Genomic DNA, 23,114 nt, shown 5'->3' on the forward strand with positions numbered 1-23,114 from the left:
CGGTTGGAAAGAAAACACTGCTGTTTGGTTGCGTTTTATCGCCCCGGTAATGCCCTAGTATGATACCTTACCCTTTCCCTCCCATCAAACTGCTTTTCACTTTTCCTCCCCTCAAACTGCTTTTCCCTTTCCCTCCCCTCAAACTGCTTTCCAATGCTATACCCTCATGCTGCCTTCCCACTCCCTCTCCTCACACTTGCTTCCCATTAAATCCCCTCACATTGCCTTCCCTTTCCCTCCCCTCACACTGCTTTTCCATTATCTCCCCTCACGCTACTTTTCCATTCCCTCTCCTCACGTGATCGTCCCATTCCCTCTCCTCACGCTGCCTTCCCATTCCTTCCCACCTTTCTGCCTTCCCATTCCCTCCCCTCCCACTGCCTTCCCATTCCTTCCCCTCATGCTGCCTTCCCATTCCTTCCCCTCACGCTGCCTTTCCCATTCCCTCCCCCATGCTGTCTTCTGATTCCCTCCCCTCACGCCGCCTTCTCATTCCCTCCCCTCACGCTGCCTTCTCATTCCCAACCCCTCATGCTGCCTTCTCCCTCCCCACTTCCCCACGCTGCCCCCCCCCCGCACGCTGCTTATTTTTCTTTTGTTCTCAGCAGACAGAACTGTTTCTTGAATCATTTCAGTTTTTCTAAAGCAATGAATCGCCAGATCACAGCAGCATAGCCAAGAAGTGCACATGCTCGCTTTAAGCTGTCTCACCTGAGTTTGTATCCCAACACAGCTATAAACTGTCATCCCAGTGTTTCACTGGCAGGGTGATTCATCAATGTGTGTGCCGTCTCTCGGATGGATGTTCAGCTGGGCATCAGATCTGCCGGAATCCCCCCTCCTCCTCTCCCTCCCTTCACTCCCGCCTCTCTCTCTCATCCTTCTGCCCCTCTCACCCCTCTCCCACCCTTACCCTCTCTCTCCCATCCTTATCCCTCTCTCTCCCACCCTGATCCCTCTCTCTCCCACCCCTGATCCCTCTCTCTCCCACCCCTGATCCCTCTCTCTTCCACCCCTGATCCCTCTCTCTCCCACCCCTGATCCCTCTCTCTCCCACCCCTGATCCCTCTCTCTCCCACTCCTGATCTCTCTCTCTCCCACCCCTGTCCCTCTCTCTCCCACCCTGTCCCTCTCTCTCCCACCCTGTCCCCTCTCTCTCCCACCCTGTCCCCTCTCTCTCCCACCCTGTCCCCTCTCTCTCCCACCCTGTCCCCTCTCTCTCCCACCCTGTCCCCCTCTCTCTCCCACCCTGTCCCCCTCTCTCTCCCACCCCTGTCCCCCTCTCTCTCCCACCCCTGTCCCTCTCTCTCCCACCCCTGTCCCTCTCTCTCCCACCCCTGTCCCTCTCTCTCCCACCCCTGTCCCTCTCTCTCCCACCCCTGTCCCTCTCTCTCCCACCCCTGTCCCTCTCTCTCCCACCCCTGTCCCTCTCTCTCCCACCCCTGTCCCTCTCTCTCCCACCCCTGTCCCTCTCTCTCCCACCCCTGTCCCTCTCTCTCTCCCACCCCTGTCCCTCTCTCTCTCCCACCCCTGTCCCTCTCTCTCTTCCACCCCTGTCCCTCTCTCTCCCACCCCTCTTCCTCTCTCTCCCACCCAGGTCCGTCTCTCTCCCACCCCTGATCCCTCTCTCTCTCCCACCCCTGATCCCTCTCTCTCCCACCCCTGATCCCTCTCTCTCCCACCCCTGATCCCTCTCTCTCCCACCCCTCTTCCTCTCTCTCTCCCACCCCTGTCCCTCTCTCTCCCACCCCTGTCCCTGTCCCTCTCTCTCCCACCCCTCTTCCTCTCTCTCTCTCCCACCCCTGTCCCTCTCTCCCCCACCCCTCTCCCTCTCTCTCCCACCCCTGTCCCTCTCTCTCCCACCGCATCCCTCTCTCTTCCACCCCTGTCCTTCTCTCTCCCACCCTCTTCCTCTCTCTCCCACCCCTCTTCCTCTCTCTCCCACCCCTGTGCGTCTCTCTCCCACCTCTGATCCCTCTCTCTCCCACCCCTGTCCCTGTCTCTCCAACCCCTATCCCTCTCTCTCCAACCCCTATCCCTCTCTCTCCAACCCCAATCCCTCTCTCTCCAACCCCTATTCCTCTCTCCTACCCCTGTCCCTCTCTCTCCCACCCCAATCCCTCTCTCTCTCTCCCACCCCAATCCCTCTCTCTCTCTCCCACCCCAATCCCTCTCTCTCTCCCACCCCAATCCCTCTCTCTCTCCCACCCAATCCCTCTCTCTCCCACCCCTATCCTTCTCTCTCTCTCCCACCCATATCCTTCTCTCTCTCCCACCCCTATCCTTCTCTCTCTCCCACCCCTATCCTTCTCTCTCTCCCACCCCTGTCCTTCTCTCTCTCCCACCCCTATCCTTCTCTCTCTCCCACCCCTATCCCTCCCTCTCTCTCTCTTTCCCACCCCTATCCCTCTCTCTTTCCCACCCCTATCCCTCTCTCTTTCCCACCCCTATCCCTCTCTCTTTCCCACCCCTATCCCTCTCTCTTTCCCACCCCTATCCCTCTCTCTTTCCCACCCCTATCCCTCTCTCTCCCACCCCAATCCCTCTCTCTCCCACCCTTATCCCTCTCTCTCCCACTCCTACTATATATATATATATATATATATATATATATATATATATATATATATATATATATATATATATATATATATATTATACTGTATAAATATATATAGATATATAGATACAGTATATACTGTTGCGGTTATGCAAAACCGCATGCCTCTAAGGCAATGGCACCCAACATACATTGATCCCCAGCAGTGATCTCATTAGTCTTCGTGCAGTCAGACCTTCCCCTTATGTCTAATGGGTTAACGGGATGAAGTGCATTGCATGGGTCTTATAGCTAGGTATAATTATATCTCTATCTTCCTTTCAATCCTGATTTCCATCCAACCCTTTCCTTTTATCCATGATACAAATCGAAGCAGGCACCGCACCCAGGCAGCCAACATATGAGAGACTCTCCACCAACACTGTACAGGATGTGCATGGCGCGCCCTTTCATTTGAATCTGCATGCCGATTTACAACGGCGTCTCACCTTTCTCCAACCTCGCTCACCAGAAGCTCACCACCTTGACCACCAACATCTGCACACGGGAAAAAATCACCCTGTGCCTCCATGCACCTCCGCATCGATGCAATTTGCCACCAAACAAGCATGCTGCGCAGCCCAGGCCACTCGGACCGCGTGGCGCGGGGACGGGCCGAGCACGTCAACAGCACCAACCTGAGCTTGCCGGGGGTGCCCCAAATGGGCATGCAGGACCGCTACGACCCTCCTCCAGTTGCCAGAACATGGCCCAGGAGTTTGGTGCAGTTCGTGTCGCAGGTTTGGTGCAGGCCACTAGCAGGGATACTCTGCATTGCCGGGCAATGTCATGTCCCTCTTTCCACCCCACCCCTTCCCCTGCCTCCTCCCTCCCCACCACTTGAGGGAAATAGTGATGCTATAGATGTTTATCCTCATGCCGGATGTGCGAATGAGGCCACTTTCAGCCCCATTAGCCTGGCAGGGCAGGGCCGGGAACCAATGGAAGGGCACGATTCGGATGACGGCGCGTTGCTTCGAGTCGCCGCCCCACCATTCGCCCGGGGCTTATAAAAGGTGGATCGCGAAGCCGTACACCCTCTCTTTCTCCTCCCTCTCGCCTGCCTCCCTCGCACTGTCTCCACCTGTTTGCCATGCCCACTTCTCCACCTCTCTGCTCTGCCCTCTCTTCACTGCACCTCGTTATCTGCCTGTCGCTGCATCTACACTCGGGGTTGGTGTGCGACAGACGCTCTTCTGAACCAGTGCGGAGCACACGTTTCCCCGAGCCCCGGCAAAGTGATCAAGCAGTATATAGCACGCCGACTCTTAAGGTGGGATTGCTCAAGCGGAACGCCCCCCAAAGCGTACTGGGTTGCACATTCGGCCGACCGCGCCAGGTATTCAGAGGCTGTTAGTTCTCATCTGCTCTCCTTCCTTCTGGCGAACTCATCTTCATCGTGTGTGTGTGTGTTTGTGTGTGTGTGTGTGTGTGTGTGTGTGTGTGTGTGTGTGTGTGTGTGTGTGTGTGTGTGTGTGTGTGTGTGTGTGTGTGTGTGTGTGTGTGTGTGTGTGTGTGTGTGTGTGTGTGTGTGTGTGTGTGATGGTGCCTGTCATAGCATAACTTAAGATCATAGAAGATATAACGGGATAAGTCTGCTCTGTGTCTGCATTTTGTAAATTGCTTGCCTTTTGTCACACCCCACAAATTCCTTGCTATCCCTGCTGTACAGAATAATAAACCCCATTCACTGTGCCACAACTTTCCTCGCTTGATTGAAAATAAATGCTTTGTACAGAAATGTTCCCAGCTCGTTTTCATCTTTTCTTTCATTAGTCCAGCATGGTCCGTATCGTAGCCAAGCCGGGACGTTACCCCCAACGATCTGTTTCCGAGCCGGTACGTCCTTGGTAGTTTCGCTCGGCTTCATCTGATCTGGCAAGGTGATCTAGTTTTAGCAAGGCGTACCGAGGGCATGTCCCCTGGTAATTATACCACGTGACCATTTTAGGGAACTGGTTTCCATAAGACGGAGGACCCTAAGTCACATGGTTGAGTCACGTTCACGGTCGAGTAGCGACCCACCGTGTCTCGGAGTTGTCTGTGTGCGACGGCCTGCGATTCTGGAGAGTCTGGTGGTGACCCGAGGTAGCTTCACTCCCCCTCCCCCCACCCCATGGTCTTCTTGCCCCAACCCCAGGTCTGCAACTATATGTATGTGTATATATATATATGTATATATATATATATATATATATATATATATATATATATATAATATTTTTAACACAGGTGGAGACCAAGTAACTTGGTGTATGATTTTAAAGGTGATTGGTTACATCTGAGCTCATTTGCAATTGCTATTTTAAGGGGGATTGGGGGGGGGGGTAGGGTGGACCAATATCCAACCAAGATATTCTAGTTTTATATTTTTGATTAATTTTTTGAAATTTGTAGAATTTGTCTTTCACTTGGAAGTTGTGGGTTACCATGTGAAAGCAAAGGTGGAAAAAATCTGTTTTAATGCAAGTTAATTCCAGGCTATCAGGCTACAAATGGTGAAATTTCTGAAGAGTGTGTAGAATTTCTTTCGGCACTATGTGAAGCTATTTCCAGCTTAAGATCGACTACAATGGGCACCAAAGCTGGTTCAGATGAAGGCACTGTATATACTGTATATGTATATATATATATATATATATATATATATATATATATATATATATATATATATATATATATATATATATATGAAGGTATTTCCAGCTTAAGATACAGACTGCCTGTGAAAGACACAGGACTGCCCACTGTGTATAAGCAGTGTCAGCTGCCACCTGTGGTCCGCAGGACAACCAGCCAATGTTTTTTTTTTTTTTAAAGCAAATTAGAAATACCCTCTCATCGTGGAGAGGGAGGGAGGGAGGGAGGGGGGGATGGAGAGTTTACCACGGGTACTACCAACATGTATACAAAATTTGGTGTTGATTGTGTGAAAACCACAAGTCGTGTCTCCCCTCCCCTCATTGGTTTGGGGGGGGGGGTGCGGTGGGTTTATTATTTGTGCCCTTGACCTGACCGTGGTCACTACCAACACGGATGTAAAATTTGGTGGAGATGATCTTTAGATGCGCGCGCGCGCGCGCGCGCGCACACACACACACACACACACACACACACACACACACACACACACACACACACACACACACACACACACACACACACACACACACACACACACACACACACACACACACACACACACACACACACACACACACACACACACCCTTATTGTAACACTGTTATCAGGTGTTGTACCAACTTTTATTTGTCTGGTGGTTTTTATCCTGTTGGCATTTTGAAGAAATTATAAAAAAATATTTTGTGGCGACCTAAAACACTTCCCTCCAGCCACAAAGGAATGGGGCCGGAGGTCATTTAATATTACCTTTCACATCGCTACAAAGGCTTCAGCACTTAATCACAGAGTGATTAAAAAAAAGAACAGAAAATAATTCAGCTTTTTTTTTCAAAATTTTCAAAACCTTTTCTTTTTTGCCTAAAACGCTCCCCCAGCACTCATTGCTGGATCTATGAAAGTTTGACGAATATCTATCTGTTCAGCCATCTCTGAGAAAATAATGGCAACACAGACACAAACAGACAAAACGTCTCTCTTATAGTATCGATAATAGGATGCCAGTCTATCACCTGGGAATCGATCCATTTTCATCCGATTGACTGAAAATTTGAACAGAGTTTGTATATTGGGTCACCGAAGCCTGTTTTTTTTCGAGGTCAAAAAGTCAATTGTCAAGATCCCATGAAATTGTCAATTTCCTTCTGGCTCACACGGCCTTCATCAGCATGGTGTGGATTACCCTCAAGAGTTGGGTTGGTGAGCCATATCGTATGGCATAAATGTCAAAAGGTACCTCTTCCCTGGAATGGTGTCAGTGAACGAAATTCTCGTGAATTGTGTAATGGATGTCTAAATAGGGTGGACGTTGGTCAATCACACCCTGGTGGTCAGAACCCTTGCAACAACTGCTGATGTGAGACGAGGTTTCACGGTCACCATTCAAGTGAAGAGGTACCTTACTTTTTGATATGTGTATTTATTTATTGAAGACTAATTGTGGTTGGGAGTAAAATCACATGAATCCATTTCGAGTTCTCCAACCTTTAATTGAATAAAGAACTACATGTTTCAGGCAGCAACACAAAACAAAATGTGCCTCCACTGACTTTTCTCAAGAGTGGAAAAAAAATTGTAAATGTTTTGTTTTGTGGGTTTTTTTTGTGGGGGTGCGATCCTGTGTCTCCTGTGACCGGCTTCCGGCAGGACTGACATATGGGCCCTAAACAGTGAGCAGATGTCCAAAGGCAAGCAACAGGGAGTCAAATCCTTCGATGTGGCCTGTCAGGCTACAAGCTGCAAGATCATACAAGAAAACAGTTGCATACAGGAGAGATACCGGAGGGGAGGGGAAACGCTGAACACACAACATTTCCACCACACGAAACACAAGTAAAGTGCCCCTACTCTGTGTAAACGAGGGAGGTGTGCTCTTATACGTTATCTCCACATGTTGTTTTGCCCTCAGTGGATGGATGAGTTATCTATTCTGCACCTGACACTGATGCCGCACCCTTATTAACACGACGGGAAATCGACAGAACTTGAAATATTGTTTACAGTTTTGGTTGGCACATCTGAGGAAAGACGCCTTCCATGAGTCAATAAGCTAAAATGTTGGATTAATGTGGTGTTGATGTAGTGTTTGCATGATGGGCCAAATGGCCTCCTTATTGTACTTCCTTGTACAGGGTGCTCCAAAAAGACCCAGACAACTTTGGTTGTTCGTATATTTAGAACCACAAATGAAAGTAGTAGGAGAGTCAACATGTTGGTTGATGTGGCATATACAGAGTGGAGCTGTTTTAAGCTTCCTGGCTAACTGTATTTTTTTGACGTATACTGTAAATCGATACTTTTTCCCCTGAAAGCCCGAGCCTCAACTTGTACTCAAAATCGACTTATCTGTTGTTTAAGATATTGAATTGCGTAAATGAAAACAAATTGCATAGTGTGATATTTTCTGAAATATATTATATAATTGTTAATTTAAAACATGCTACAGCAAGTTTCCATTATGTCATGGATGCGTTCCTAGAAAGTGCAACATTAAGCAAAACTATGTTCAAGGCGCTGTCACACCTTGACGTTTTAGCCAGCAATGGCAACGTATAAAAATGTATGTAAAATGTTGGCGTACGCTGAAGTTTTGAGGTTTTTTTTTTATTTTTTAAGTTTTGGTCGTATTCATAACTTGTTGGTCGTATGCATAACATATTAGTAACGGGCACAGAACGTTTGGTTGTCTTATAGATAACTTATACCAACGAATGCTTAGCCTGTTGTCGGCGTTCACAACCTATGCCCAACGATAGTTTAACTTAGGCATAGCGCGCTGCACGTATCACCGACGAACTCGTGGCGTAGCCTGTTAAAAAGCTGCTGCAAGCATATTTAAATCATAACCGCCTGAAAATTGGAAGTGTCAACATCACAGTCACACCTTGACGATTTAGCCAGTGTATGCCGACCTATGAAAAATGTGTCTAAAACGCTGGCACATGCCGAATACGGTACCGGTAAGTTGTGTATACGTTAGGAGCACGCTGAAAAACAATGAAGTACGCTGTCATATTCCGTGGTACGTCTCGTACATCATGAAATTTCAAGCATGCTGAAAATTTTACGACGTACTCGTCGTATGGCTCACACGTTCCGCATACGCTGGCATAAGTTCTCGGCACGCTCCGCGATCGTTGTCACACGCCGGACACATGTTACTTGTAAGTTACTCATAAGTCGAAACACGTCGAGGTAATGTTTTGCGTACCCGAAACGTATTTATAACCTATGAGTAAAGTTTTTTTTAAAGTATTCAAAACGACTTGGACAAATGCATAATGTACTAGTCATGAACATAGAACGCTTCGATAACTTATAGATAAGTTATACCAACGATTGATTAGCGTGTTTTAGGCGTCCACAACCTATGCCCAATAATAGTCTAACGTATGCATAGCATGGCAGCGTATCATCGACGATTACGTGAGGTTTTCTATTCATAGGCTGCAACTTCACTTTTAATAAATGCCTGTCACTCGCCTATTGTTTTTGAATGCTGGTGCTCGGCAATTGACATCGTTTTCATTGAATGAGTTAAATCGCTTCCACAGCACTGCAGTCACGGCACCAACAGCAGCAGGCTCAGTGCCAGCCTCATGCCAGGCTCAAGCGGATCCCTGTAGAAGGTGTACTGCTTGGTTATCCTTGGACCCACTCTGGTTAGCAGCTCGTCGAACATCGCTGGGGGCATTCGCAGGAAGTTGATGAAGGATGCATGGTCCTCGTTCCAGAGTTCCACCATGAGCTGGTCATATATGCCGTAATGGCGTCGCCTCCCGATCCATGGCTTGACCCAGTTCCTTCTCCTCCGCTCACGTCTTCTTCTCCCGGCTCTATTGGCACGCAACTGGTGCAGTGTCAACTCGATGAGGTCATGTTGATGTTGGAGGACAGGTAGGTATTGTCATCTCAGCCTTGCCGTATCCTCCATCTCTCGGAATGACATGGACATGTACTCACCACGAAGTCTAAAAAAAAGACGGGTTCCTCCTGCGAAGCCCCTTTTTATATACCAATTCCCCTAATCGCTGCCAATACACCATTATATGGTATCTGTAAGTTAGAAACGCGTTCAGTAAGTTCTGTGGTCGTCCTGAAGACGTCAAATATGTCCACATACGTATTTGTGCGTAGGACATGCTTTACAAATAATTCCCAAGCACGTTACTCATAGGTTATAAATAAGTCACGGGTACCCTAAACATTACTTTGACGTGTTTCGACGTATGAGGAACTTTCAAGTAACGTGTTGCGAAGTGTGAACAACGTTTGTGTGACGTGCTTACAAAACGTTACTCATAGGTTAGAAATAAGTTTTGTGTACGCTAAACATTACCTCGACATGTTTCGACTTATGAGTAACTTACAAGTAACATGTGTCGACGTGTGTCAACGATCGCATAACGTGCCTACAACTTATGGCCAGCGTAGCGGAACGTGTGAGTCATACGCCAGCATACGTCGTAAAATTTCAAGCATGCAAAAATTTGAGGACAACCCAAAAGTACAACGTTTAAAGCCAGCGTACTACGACGTATGGCAGTGTTTTTCAGCATGCTCTTAACGTATAAAAAACGTACCCATAACGTATTCGACGTGTGCCAGCGTTTTTGGACAAATTTTTCATAAATCGGCATACGCTGGCTAAATCGTCAAGGTGTGACAGCGGCTTAAGCAGATGATGCACGACATGACCAAAAGTATGCAGACACCCCTTCTAATTAGTGGATTTGGCTATTTCAGCCACACCCATTGCTGACAGGTGTATAAAATCAAGCACACAGCCATGCAATCTCCAGAGACAAACATTGGCAGTGGAATGGTCCATACTGAAGAGCTCAGTGACTTTCAACATGGCACCGTCATGAGATGCCACCTTTCCAACAAGTCACCGTCAAATTTCTGCCCTGCTAGAGCTGCCCCAGTCAACTGTAAGTGCTGTTCGTGTGAAGTGTAAATGTCTCGAAGCAACAACAGCTCAGCTGCAAAGTGGTAGGCCACACAAGCTCACACAACGGGATCACCGAGTGCTGAAGCAGGTAGCATTGAAACATCATCTGTCATTGGTTGCAACACTCGCTACTGATTTTCAAACTGCCTCTGGAAGTAACGTCAGCACAAGCACTGTTCGTTGAGAGCTTCGTGAAATGGGTTTCCATGGCCGAGCAGCTGCACACAAGTCTAAGATCACCATGCGCAATGCCAAGCGTTGGCTGGAGTGGTGTAAAGCTCACCGCCATTGAACTCTGGAGCAGGGGAAACGTGTTCTCTGGAATGATGAATCACGCTTCACCATCTGGCAGTCCAACGGATGAATCTGGGTTTGGCGGATGCCAGGAGAACGCTACCTGCCCGAATGCATAGTGCCACCTGTAAAGTTTGGTGGAGGAGGAATAATGGTCTTGAGCTGTTTTTCATGGTTCTGGCTTGGCCCCTTCATTCCAATAAAGGCTTAACGCTACAGCATACAATGACATTCTAGATGATTCTGTGCTTCCAACTTTGTGGAAACAGTTTGGGGAAGGCCCTTTCCTGTTTCAGCATGACAATGCCCCCATGCACAAAGTGAGGTCCATACAGAAATGGTTTGTCGAGATCGGTGTGGAAGAACTTGACTGGCCTGCACAGTGCCCTGACCTCATCCCCATCAAACACCTTTGGGATGAATTTAATTGCCGACTGTGAGCCAGACCTAATCACCCAACATCAGTGCTTGACCTCACTAATGCTCTTGTGGCTCAATGGAAGCAAATCCCCAAAACAATGTTCCAACATCTAGTGGAAAACCTCCCCAGAAGAATGGAGGCTGTTATAGCAGCAAAGGGGGCACCAACTCCATATTAATGCCCATGATTTTGGAATGAGATGTTGGACGAGCAGGTGTCCACATACTTTTGGCCATGTCGTGCATATTCCCAAAGACGTGTTATAACTGGGGTGGGGGTGGGGGATGGAGGGGGCATTCCCAGGGCACATTTTCAGTCATCCTAACATAATTTTAACCTCACTCAACTACATATTGGAGACAAATATTAAACAAATTTGTTTTCATTATGGGACAGAATTTCCATTGGTACCAATTGGCTAATATTAGGAGTTAGCTATTCCGCATCGTATCAGCAATCTCCAATCGCAGCCCTCTCGTTTAGAGTGAAGCAAGTACCAGAACACAGATTCTGTTCTCGTGGGTTGTCTCGTTTCATGAAGCAATACCTGAGAGACATTTCTGAATCCATGTTGTATTAATGTAGATTTTTAGTTTTGCACCACATGCCATTCACATTTTAACCTTTTATCCCCATATTGTCTTCTTTCCCTTTGCCTTATTGACATCTTGAAAGTAAAAAATAGGTCATTAACTGCATTCAGTGAAACAAAAATTTGATGTCATAGACTCTTGTCGAGTCTTCCGCCTCCTGAGTGTTGAATCGAGTTGCAATTTGTAACAAAATATGCGATTCGAGTCCGAGCATCTGAGTCGTCTATTACACGTGCGCAAAGTACTGCACTTATTTGCAGATAGGGTGCTGGACATATCTCACCATTGCAATAAAATAAAGTTCACCTGCATCTTTACGGAGTGCTTTTTTTTCCTACACTTCTTTTCACCTTTTAAAAATCTATTTAAAGAGATGCTGTTGTCACTACAACTTTCTGAAGCCTCGGTTTCCGTTTCGGCTGTGTGGGTTGATATGATATTCAGCTCCATACTCCGAATTTTTTTTTAAATAACAGATCACTGCAACACTGTTGTTTTGACCGGCTTTTTTTTTTTGCTCATGGTTCACACTCTGGAGAATCTTTCACACGCTTGAAGGGCTCATGCAGTGAGTGCTTTTTGCTGATGCTAATTTCTACGCCAAATTGAAGACGTAATATTCATTAAATAAACATCGTAATTTAACCATAAAATTTTCACCCCGTCATTCAAAAAAAATTGAAATTCATTTCATGCCTGTTGCCCGAAAAATAGATTGTTTGCCGATCATGGCGGCAAGTGGAAAGTGTGTAACGTAATGTGCAGAACGTTGTTCTCAACTGCCGTTCCTTTTTATTGACTAACGTGCTGGCCATTTTGAATTCCAAGTCGACAAGAGACTTTTTTTCTGCCTCCGTTCCAGTTTCCTGATGAAGAGAAGCTCATGCAGTCTGTTTGCACACCTGCTCTGTCTGTTTGCTTTGTTAAGAAGCCCTTGGGAGGCTGACACCACCGTGTCCATCTTGCCCCGAGTGTAGTGGGTGGGATGTGCAGTCCGGGGGGGGGGGGGGTTGGGGAAGTGTGGATAGATAAGAACAAAGATAAGTATTAGCTGAGGCTTGGCCCCGGTAAGGTTTTTGCTGCTTATCACAAGGTACTGAGGGTAAACGAGACGTTTGGTGTTGTGGTGCAAGTAATCCCTGTGGTGTAAGGCTGATTATACAGGAGCCCTTTGTCCCTATTGTTAACACATACTTGTTTTTGATCAGCAGCACTCAGGTGGAGGGTGGGGGGGATGGTGCTTTGTCACTTAGAGAGGATTAGACCACTTTTTCTTACGTTCTCATCCACCTCAGGTCAAGTGAGGAGCCGTCCGGTGCAAAGTCTATTCTGACCATGTGGCCCCGCTCGGAGCCAGCAGAAGCGTGCTGAAATATATCATGATTTCCTCATAAAAATGTGACCTATTTACAAGTGATCGCCTTTGATAAGCCTGTAGGAATCATCCTCAACATTGCCATTGGAGTTCACCAAATTTGAATCAGTCTCCTGCCTCATCATCATTGATTTCTGGTTAAAACAGTACGGTTGGACTACCCATCACCTCCTCGTCGTTATTGTTCCTACCACTGTCACACTTTCTCGGTCATGGTCCTCAATATGCTATTAGGAAATGCTGCTGCAGCAACTACTACTCCTACTTTAATGGCCACAATTAATTCCACCTTCTTTGTGGGTGGAATTAATTAGGGCCATTAAAGTGCATTAGTACAGCCAAAAGGACTATAGAATTTTAAACTTCCACCAACTAATGAAAGGAGACAGTTCTCAGCTTAATACCCTTCTGAGGGATGGCACACTTTTCCATGTAATGCCCTGCCTATGAAGCTCCAATCTGACAGTTTATAGTCAGGTTTAGAATTGAAGCCACACAAGACAGCTCATAGGTAAGTGTGCTACCTCCATGTCATCCTGTCAGACAGCAATCCTTATTGCAACTATAACTCAGAAATTATATGACTGATCTTCAAAAAAATTACATAATATAATATGCATCATGGCACATATGGAGCAACGGTCATTTCGATTGTTATCAAGTTTGTTGGTCATAGCTTTACTATTGTAAAATAGAGAAATTTCAGCACTTATGTGTTTGTTTTTCTACAAAACATTTTTTTTAAACTTAATCTTTCTCAGAGTAAAATTATCTGTACTTTTAATCACAAAGCTGTTAGAATGTTATTTCTAATAAATTGTTAAAAGTGCTTGTCTAAAACATTCATAAACTCCCAACTATTGGTGTTATTCATAACTTGATTAAAATAGTGAACATTTCGAAAATCAAACACTTCCTGTAGAATTATAGAATTTGTCTTTTTTAATCCTGCATACTAACAAATCCACCCACGTACAGGCATGCGGACAGTGTGGGAAAATGTTCCGTAGCAGCAGTGCGCTCAACAAACACTTCCTGTCACACAGCCAAGAGCGCCGGCACGTATGCTGTGTTTGCCAGAAAGCCTTCAAACGTCAGGATCACCTGTACGTATTCCACTTTTTGTGTTCATTGACCTCTGTCGTCAAATAACCTCACCAACTTTTAATTTTACATTGCTTGTGGATGTGGAGTCCTTAAAGGAGTGATCCATTTATTGCTGTTGCATGTGGCATATACACAGATAGCTCGAGGTCATTAAGCAGGTGTAACAAACTCGTCTCTCTCACTTGGCAGCCGAACTTGAATCGCCATTGGGCTAATCATTGATATATAATTGTCTCATTGATGAACTTTTGATTCACGAAGGCATGGAATTAATTTCTAACTGCCAAAGCCGTACAATAAGACAATGTTTCTTAACCTTTTTACAATTGTTACCCCTATCATGATTGAAAAAAATAAAATAAACCAAGGTCAAAAGATGATCTGAGGAATGGTTTATTACTATATATCATGGTTTACAAAACTGGAAAAAAAGAGCTCTATATCGCTAATTCAGCAACATTCTCAGCTCAGCCAATTTAAATAACGGCAAAAGGAGTTCAACCATAAAGTCATCATCAACTTATCAACCATCAGTGTGATGGTTTAAATTGGTTCTCCCTTATCAGCCTTGCAATGTGCGGCTCCGTCACAGACAAAGCGCATGGCATGTCGGTCAATAATGAGCCTGTTTCTAGCCTTTGTCTTCGTCACTACAATGGCTGAAAAGCCGGTCTCATAGCGTTACATCGTTGCAAACGGAATCAGCACCTTGAGGCTCCTGACCGACAGAATGGGATATTCTTTACGAAGTTTTCCTCATGTCTTCACCTTCAATCACGCCTTCTTCCATGGAAAAAGGTCTTGCAATCCACGCATCCTTCACTCTTCAGGGAAGACCAGGGAAATAGCTTCTGACTTTCTTCTTCATGGTATCCAGATGCTCATTGATATCAATTTTTAAAAATTATTTTGTACACAGCCTGTGGCTGCAAGTTGCATCACAGCTGGGAGCGTGACTGTGCCACTGATGCAGTGCCCCCTGTTCCCAGTGTAAGCTGGTACTCATTTTACTGTTTTCAGAAGGATGGCAGGTTGAGTCAACCCACCTAGTGTTATTTAACGGAAAGACAGGGGCTCAAACTCAAGACCCTAAGATCTTAAGGAAGCCGCCTTAACTGTTAAGCCAGCACCAGGCTCTGTGTCCATTCATTGATGATATCAAGCCTGGTGTTGGCTTAACAGTTAAGGTGGCTACCTTAAGATCTTAAGGTCCATTAACGATCATGTGGAATCTCTGTTTCTAAATAGAAATATTTGATGACTACAGTACACTTTGATATGTTCAATATATTTCTTAAGAGTAATAGGCCTATTTTACTAATCGGAATTGACTGAAATATCGCGTGCTGAAAGCGTGTGATTGGTCAAAATCAGCAGGGAGTCTCTGAAAGCAGTAGCCAATCTGCAGTAGCCATATGACCAAAGTGTCTTGGCCTGAACATGCCCATGCAGATCACTTCCTGTAACTACACATTTGGGATCGGAATTCTTTTTTTCCAGAAAATAAATGACATAGGTACCCAAATTTTTGAAAATATCTCCCCAGCTTGTTACACCCCAAAAAGGCAGAATTACCCCCCCCCCTCCCCGGGAGGTAATTACCCCCAGGTTAAGAATCACTACAATCAGAGATGGTTGAATAGCCAACAAAGCTAACATAATTAAGCACAGCTCTGGTCACAAAACTTAAAATCCATCATCCTAATTTTGCTGATGTCAAAAGCGCATGCCGAAACACTCACACATGAAACGTGATGTGTGCAAGAGACTCTTCTAAAAAGGTGTATCTATATTAAAGAAAAAAATAAAATTGTATATCCCATAAACCCTTAAATACTGTCGGGGTTACATTCCTGGAAAATTATGCGATATTCCAAACTGTGATAGTTAAAACCAGTTTCCTATGGGAATAAGGGTCTTGGGTTCCTGGGTTTCAAGAAAATACAAAGGTGGGCGGCAGCCAAAAAACAACAGATCACAATTGAAATAAATATGTAAAATAAATATAAATTGGCTTTGCAATGAAGTCTTGTCTCCTGCTGCGTTGAAGCAGATTAAACGTTCAAAATCTGATTAAAGATGGCCCCTCCCTTCTGTGATTTGTCCCAAGCCCCCACCATTACTCCCCGATTAATCTCTTAAATCATTCCCCTTTGTAATCTGTCTGTGCTTCTTTTATAAACCACTAGCAGGGATACTCTGCATTGCCGGACAATGTCATGCCCCTCTTTCCACCCCACCCCTTCCCTTGCCTTCCTCCTCCCTCCCCACCACTTGAGGGAAATAATGATGCGATCGATGTTTATCCTCATCGCCATGTCATGAATCTGGGGTGTGTTCCGTTACCAAGTTTATTGTAGAGCGCTTGCCAAGCGGCTTAAGCGCTCAAGCAAGCACTACATTCGAAACCGTTGAGAAGGAACGGCTGGCTTGGCAATCGCAAGCGAGCTGCTTGGTAACAACACACCACCGGACATCTCAACAACATACAGTACAGACAAAACACCGACAAAAGGGCATTAAAAAATATATATACACTTCATATATTAATAATGAGTATTTTCGTTGTAATGAAAACGTACCTTGTTCAGACCCACACATCCACCGACAGACACGAACTCAGCTTTATATATTAGATATATTAGATATATTAGATTAGGCGACAGTGAAACACCTCGCATGAAACTGCCGTGTTTACATCTATATATTACTAAAACTCTCATCATGTATGTATGTATGTATGTATGTATGTGTGTGTGTGTATGTATATATGTATGTATGTATGTATGTCTCTTCCTGAAATACAGCCAAAACGGTACACGATAGCGCAAAAATTTTCGGCCCACTTTGCTCACCATTCTCCTACGGTGTGCAGCATCAACTTTTGTTCAAATCGGGCAACGAAAAAATTATTTAAAAATCAATTCCCGATTCAGTCAAGTCCTCTTCGGGAGAATTTGATCAATGCAAACAACCTCAGCGGTATAGTTCGCTGGAGCTATCTTTTTTTTTTTTTGAAATGATTTTTTTATCAACCGCTGTCACAACGGGAACCCAACGGGTTCACGGGTCGTCTAGTATTTCCTCCTCTTGTTAATCTATTCGTCTTCTTCTCCCTCATTGGAATCAACAAAGAAACTTTCTATCCTCAATCATATCATTTTCCATGAGTTTTAGTGTGTTATAAAAAAGCAACAATTATTAGTGCATTCCTGCGATTGTAGATGTCGCTGCGTGATGAAGTTACGTGTAGGGGCATCTTTTTTCATACATCGCACGGAGGCAAAAATCGAAACATGTGAAGTGTGATGAGCACTCCGCTGATCCCCAATGGACATAGTCTTACACCAAAGCGTCGCCTCCAACACAGAGGCCTTGGCCCGGTGACTGTCAAACATACAAAGATTATATAGTCTGCATAGGTTAAACATCAAATGGAGCCACCAATCCAGATTTCATGCTTATTTGCCCTCATCAGGATGGCAAACCAATAAATATCTAACCAATGCTTACCACATTTGGCATTTATACTTCAGATGTGTGTGTGTGTGTGTGTGTGTGTGTGTGTGTGTGTGTGTGTGTGTGTGTGTGTGTGTGTGTGTGTGTGTGTGTGTGTGTGTGTGTGTGTGTGTGTGTGTGTTGTTTCGAATTCTGGCCCGCCTGGCGTGCGATCGACCGCGTACCTCTAATGGCAGCCGCGTCGCCCACCGGACGGACAATTCAGTCGTGACCCTCCTGGAACTACCGCCAGGAGCCAGTCACGGGTGGGGGCTTAACCTCACCACAACCCAGTCCACATTCCACCCGCGCGAAATAGGGTGAATCGCCGAATGTCGATATACCTAAATACCCGTGCGGGTAACCTACCGAGGGGTTGCACCACGCCGCAGGTCGGCTTAGGACATGAACCGCTTAAGCGGTTCATTCCGTGCTGCAGGGATAACCGAGCGGTGTTATCGCCAACCTCGATGGTTCAGATTATTTGTCGGGTGTTTAAAACCCACTATCAATCATTCCACGATTCAAGATGGCACTTTCAAAAGAGGGGAAGGACACAACGAATGGGAAACATTTCACAAGCACATTTATTACACATATAACACAAACAAGCAATGGCAGTCATGCAATATGTACAGCAAGAAATGAAAGACGTTGCGACCGACTATAGCATTAAATGTACAGGCACTTAAACAGGTTTACTTCACGGACTGGCGCCACAAACACACATACAAAAGCCCAAAGAAAAGAAAACCTCCCTTCTGCTGCCGGTGAACCCTCTCTGGCACTCTCCTCGTCCGCACGCGCAGGTCCACCACAGACCGCCTGCGGCGCCTCCCGTCTGCGTCTCCGAGGCGTCTCCCGGACTCGCCACCGGCCCGCGCCTTCACCGACAGGTCGCTCAACGCCAAGACGAGAGGGAGGGAGAGAGAACTCGACCTCGACCACCACGAGAGAGGAGCTCGACCCTGACCACCAATAGAGAGAGAGAGAGCCCCGCGTCCTGTCCGCCTTATATAGTGCGGGGCTCCGCCCTTCGTTCCTCCCCGTTTTCGGCTCCGCCTCCCTTCGAGAAGGTTCCCGAAAAGGGGCGTTCCCTCACCCGACCTCCTCATGCCGTGCATCCACCAATCGGCGGCGAGCTGCCCTTCCCCATTCCTTCACACCAAGCGCGGGGAAAACAGGTGGGAAAAACCCCACAGGCCTCACAAGAGCTTTTGTTCTGCCAATCCTTCTCGGACGGTTTCTGACGCGGAAACCGTCTTACCGTGGTCCGCGGAGGATGGCGTTCGTAAGCGGGCGTAGTGGTGAAGATGGTGGTGATTGTTGTGGGGGTCGTGTGAGCATGGTTGGCGTTGTGGCGTAGTTGGTGGTGGCGGTTGGTGGTGGTAGTTGGTGGCTCAAAATAACGATAGACAAAGAAAAACGGCTATCTCAAAGAGTCGCAGCCCGGTGAACATGAAGAAAATCCCTTTAAACAATGGTGGGGACCTATCTGAACACTCACTTACCGGCATAGCTAATCTAAGGACCCTTTATGGTGTATTGCGAATTTCCACAGCCGTAACACTAACCCCTCCCTTTTTTACAGACTCATCCCGAGTCGTCGCATTTTCGTATGCCATCATGTGTAAGTTCTCCCTGAGTACGATTTACCTTCGGATCCCTGAGTGCGACTTTCAATGTATTCGTGTCCCCAAAATAAATAACCTACGGGCTGAGTAACTAACTAAACAAACCCACTCATACAGACGACATAAATAAATTGCCGGCGCTAAGACTCGCATGCCGGGGGCGCAAAACACATTTACAAGTACAACCTTAACTTATAATTTTACACTAAACCATGGCCCAGGATCTATGGACTCTGCGGAAAAAACAAGAGTTATCAGGGAGCCAGGCTGCTTAAGCGCAGTCCAAGGCCTTCCCCTTTTGAAATGGGCACAGAGAATACAAACGGTGCACGGGCTGCACAAACGCAATCTCCGTGTGCGGCTGCCTACCGGGCAGTCCCTGCGGCACTACGAACGGTGCGGACTCAAGCCGACACACGCAATGAACGGTAGATGGATGGATGGATGGAAACAAACACGGTGCACGGGCTGCTGGTGCAGTCCCGTGTTGCAGCTGCCATCAGAACAGTCCCTGCAAACTTGCGCGAAGATCCTGGCGCACATGGCAATGAAAAAGGGGGTGGGGGTAATGCAAAACAGAATGGGCAAAATGGACAAGGGCAGCAGGCATGGATCATGGCAAAGGTGGGCAGGCAAGGCATGGCATGACGAAACAAGGCCGTTGTAACAAACATAGCCGGCAGATGAAGTGGCCGGCACAGGCCTTGAAGCAAACAGCCAGCCGATGAAGTGGCCGGCACATGCCTTGAAGCAAACAGCCAGCCGATGAAGTGGCCGGCACAGGCCTTGAAGCAAACACAGCCGGCAGACGATCCGACCGGCACAGGCCTTGCAGCAAACAGCCAGCCGATGAAGTGGCCGGCACAGGCCTTGCAGCAAAACAGCCAGCAGATGAAGTCGGCCGGCACCTTGCCTTGAGATGGAGGTTGGTGGAGGGAGTGCGGTGGTGCTGGCCACTCGGGAAGCGGGCTCGGACCTACCCTACGGTCTCCCTCTCAACCTATCGCCTTTGCCTGTCTCCTTCCATACCCACTCCCTTAATTTGTCAAAACCCAATTTAGCCCCAACTTATTTTTTTGTTTTTATTTTTATTTTTTACTTCTGCCACTATAATTTTGTCTCCTAATCCCCTTTATGTCTCTGTTCGGCTAACCTATCATGTCATCTAGCCTACTCCCAACCCCTACGTTCCCTTCCTGGAGGGGAATAAGGGAGAGCTAGTGTCCTGTGTCGAGGCCCAATAAAGCCTCAGAATGGCCTCCTCAGATTTCAGCGATCTAACTCAAAGTGGGTCCAGCGGCCCACAATGAGAGGGAAGGGATGGATGGTAAGGAGGGGTACACTTCCTAATCTACCCTAACCATTTAACTGTTAACTACCCCGGGGCTTTCCAAAGCGCCTCTCGCTTAAACTGTCGGTTCTATCAACCCAGATTCCCGTCGGCTGTGTTGGTGTCCTCACAATTTCGAGCCTCGCCCCCCAATTTTCCTTCTGTGCCCTCACACGATCTCACGGCTGGGACGCGTGGCTCCCTTGGCAGGAACTTCCCTCTGCCGATTCCCCTACAATGGCACCCCCGGGCACTACACTGCCTCCGAGCCTACCAGCTCCCTAAAAACGGGGAGTGCCCTCCCTGGCGACTCCCTCTCGATGCCCACGTGGTGTGTTGGCGCCCCGGGCCCCTTTCCGAGGGTCGCCCGTGCCCAGTACACTGCCCCCGTGGCATATGGCGCCCCGGGCCCCTGCATCATGCAGGCGCACCCGTGCCCGCTAAACTATCCTGGCCCCCCATGGGCCCTTGGCCTACCGCGGCTGACTAGCCCGCTGCCCGGGGTACCCATTAAGCAATATTCACCATTCGTAGCCACGCTCCCAGCCTATCAACAGGGTTCCTGCCCCCCTCCAAATGGGTATCGAGCCTACACTCCCACCAACAGCAAAACAACCTCCATTTTTGTCAATTTGACTAACCCCCTAACTCACATTACTCTGACCCCGGGGTCCCTTGGGTGGGAATCACTCATCCCCCCAATCACTCATCGCACCATGCATTCCACATTCACTCCATACATACAGACCCGCTGGCCTCACTCACTCAACATGTCTCCACCTCTTCAACTCACATTCCATCACTGATTTCTGCCATCCTGCTCACTACATCCCCTGACTACCTCATGCTCCCACGTCGTCCCTTAAACTACAGCATGTTCCATTTAACCTACGTAGCTAAGCTACGTCCCCTCTACACATCCAAAGTCTGTCACTGTCCTCAAAATCCTCAAAAATCATTTTCCCATCCTAAATCTCAACTAAAATCCCCCTAACTAATCCATTCGACGGGCTCCATGAGGACTTCACCCTGTCCCATGAAGCCAGTCTAACTAACACTAACCCTTCCCCCTAACTAGTGGTGTCCTGTGCCCTGGCAAGGGGGTCTTCCACCCCTTGCCCGGGAATCCTGTTCACCCGAAGCGAGGTTTGCTTCTTTTTTTTCGTTTGTTTAAATGCGCGTGCACCAACACAGCAACTCGCAACCTGCGCACCTTGCCCGTGACGTCATGGCAGCTGTTTGCGTACCTCTTCCCTCTTGGACGGTACCATCCAGCAGTGATTTCCCTCATGCCGGATTCCAACCCTACTTGCAGCCATGACGTCACCCTGCGCATCAAAAAACAAGCCTCGCGTTTCGAGGGGTTCCCCACGCGAACACATGTGCTCTGCCCGTTGGAGCTTCACACACACGCCCGTGTGGAGAACTCATCCGGTCCAAATCCATAATCCAGCCTACCTTTTGTCTGTCCGCGGGATCGGCAACATCCACCGCTGGCGTTTACGGACCGGGTTTCACTCCCGCAAGCGCGCATGTGGCGGTCTCGTGCGAAGCACAGCCCGAACCTCGCGCTCACTGCTGGGTAAACCCGGCGCGGTCCCCAATCCAGCTACGGCTGCTACCCGGCCTCTGTCCCTCTCTCGCCGTTGGACTAGTCGGCCAGAATAGGCCAAGGGTCCAAGGGACCGGGATAGTGTAGTGGGCACGGGCGACCCGCAGATCCAAAATGCCACGTGGGTATGGAAGGAGGGCAATGCCAGGAAGGGCAACCCCCCGCATTTATAGGGAGCAGCTAGGCTCAGAGACGGCCTCAGGGCCCGGGGTGCAGTAGTTTGAGATTCGGCAGAGGGGGAATCCTTGCCATGTGAGCCACGCTGCCCAGCCACGAAATTGTGCAAGGGCACGAGTGAAAATTTGCGGGCAAGGCCCAAATTAATAATGGACACCAACACAGGCGATGAGAATCATGGTTGTTTGAACCTATAGTTTTAAGAGCCAGGAGTATGGAAAAGCCCCGGGGTCGTTTAAAGTTAATAAATGCTAGGATAGTTAGGAAATGTACCCCTTCGCACCATCCATCCCTTCGCTCTATGTAGGCCGCTGGACCCACCTTGGTAAGATGGCTGAATTATGTGGGAGGTTATTCTGAGGCTTCGTTGGGCCTCGAGACAGGATGCTAATCTCGCCCTTAGTCCCCTCCAAAACAGGAACTTAGGGGTTGAGAGTAGATGGACAGGATAGGTTAGCTGGACAAAGACGATAAAGGGGGTTAAGGAGACGAAATTATAGAGAAAAATAAATATAAAAAAATAAAATAAAAAGAGGCTAAATTTTGTTGTTTTCTTGTTGCAAACTAAGGGAGTGGGTATGGACAGAGACAGGCAAAGGCGATAGGTTGGGGGGAGACAGTAGGGTAGGTCCGAGCCCGTTCTGGGAGTGGCTGGCACCACCGCACTCCCTCCACACAACCTCACGGGACCATACTAGAGGCCGGCCAGCTTCATATGCCGACCTGTTTTCGTGCTGCATCTGCCTGGTCCGCATTTCCTCGCCTTGCCATGCCTTGTTTGCCTGCCTCTGCCATGACCCCATGCCTGCTACCCTTTTTGCATTGCCGCTATGTTCACCATCCATCCATGTGCGCCAGGACCATCGCCAGTGTTTTGCA

General features: G+C 47.6%; 1 protein-coding gene across 6 annotated transcripts in view; it reads left to right on the forward strand.

The window, feature by feature from the left end:
* LOC147022880 (uncharacterized) overlaps positions 1-23,114 on the forward strand; it is a 192,483-nt gene that overhangs the window by 86,188 nt on the left and 83,181 nt on the right. For all 6 annotated transcript variants that reach the window (XM_085887807.1, XM_085887803.1, XM_085887804.1 and 3 more), the window contains one exon: positions 13,856-13,983. In XM_085887807.1, the coding sequence (XP_085743933.1) occupies positions 13,856-13,983 (128 nt within the window). The remainder of the gene's footprint in view (positions 1-13,855; positions 13,984-23,114) is intronic.

This window comes from Eptatretus burgeri, chromosome 7 (genome assembly GCF_056783735.1).
Source record: "Eptatretus burgeri isolate ZD-2024b chromosome 7, Ebu_testis_v1, whole genome shotgun sequence".
Classification (NCBI taxonomy): Eukaryota; Metazoa; Chordata; class Myxini; order Myxiniformes; family Myxinidae; genus Eptatretus; species Eptatretus burgeri.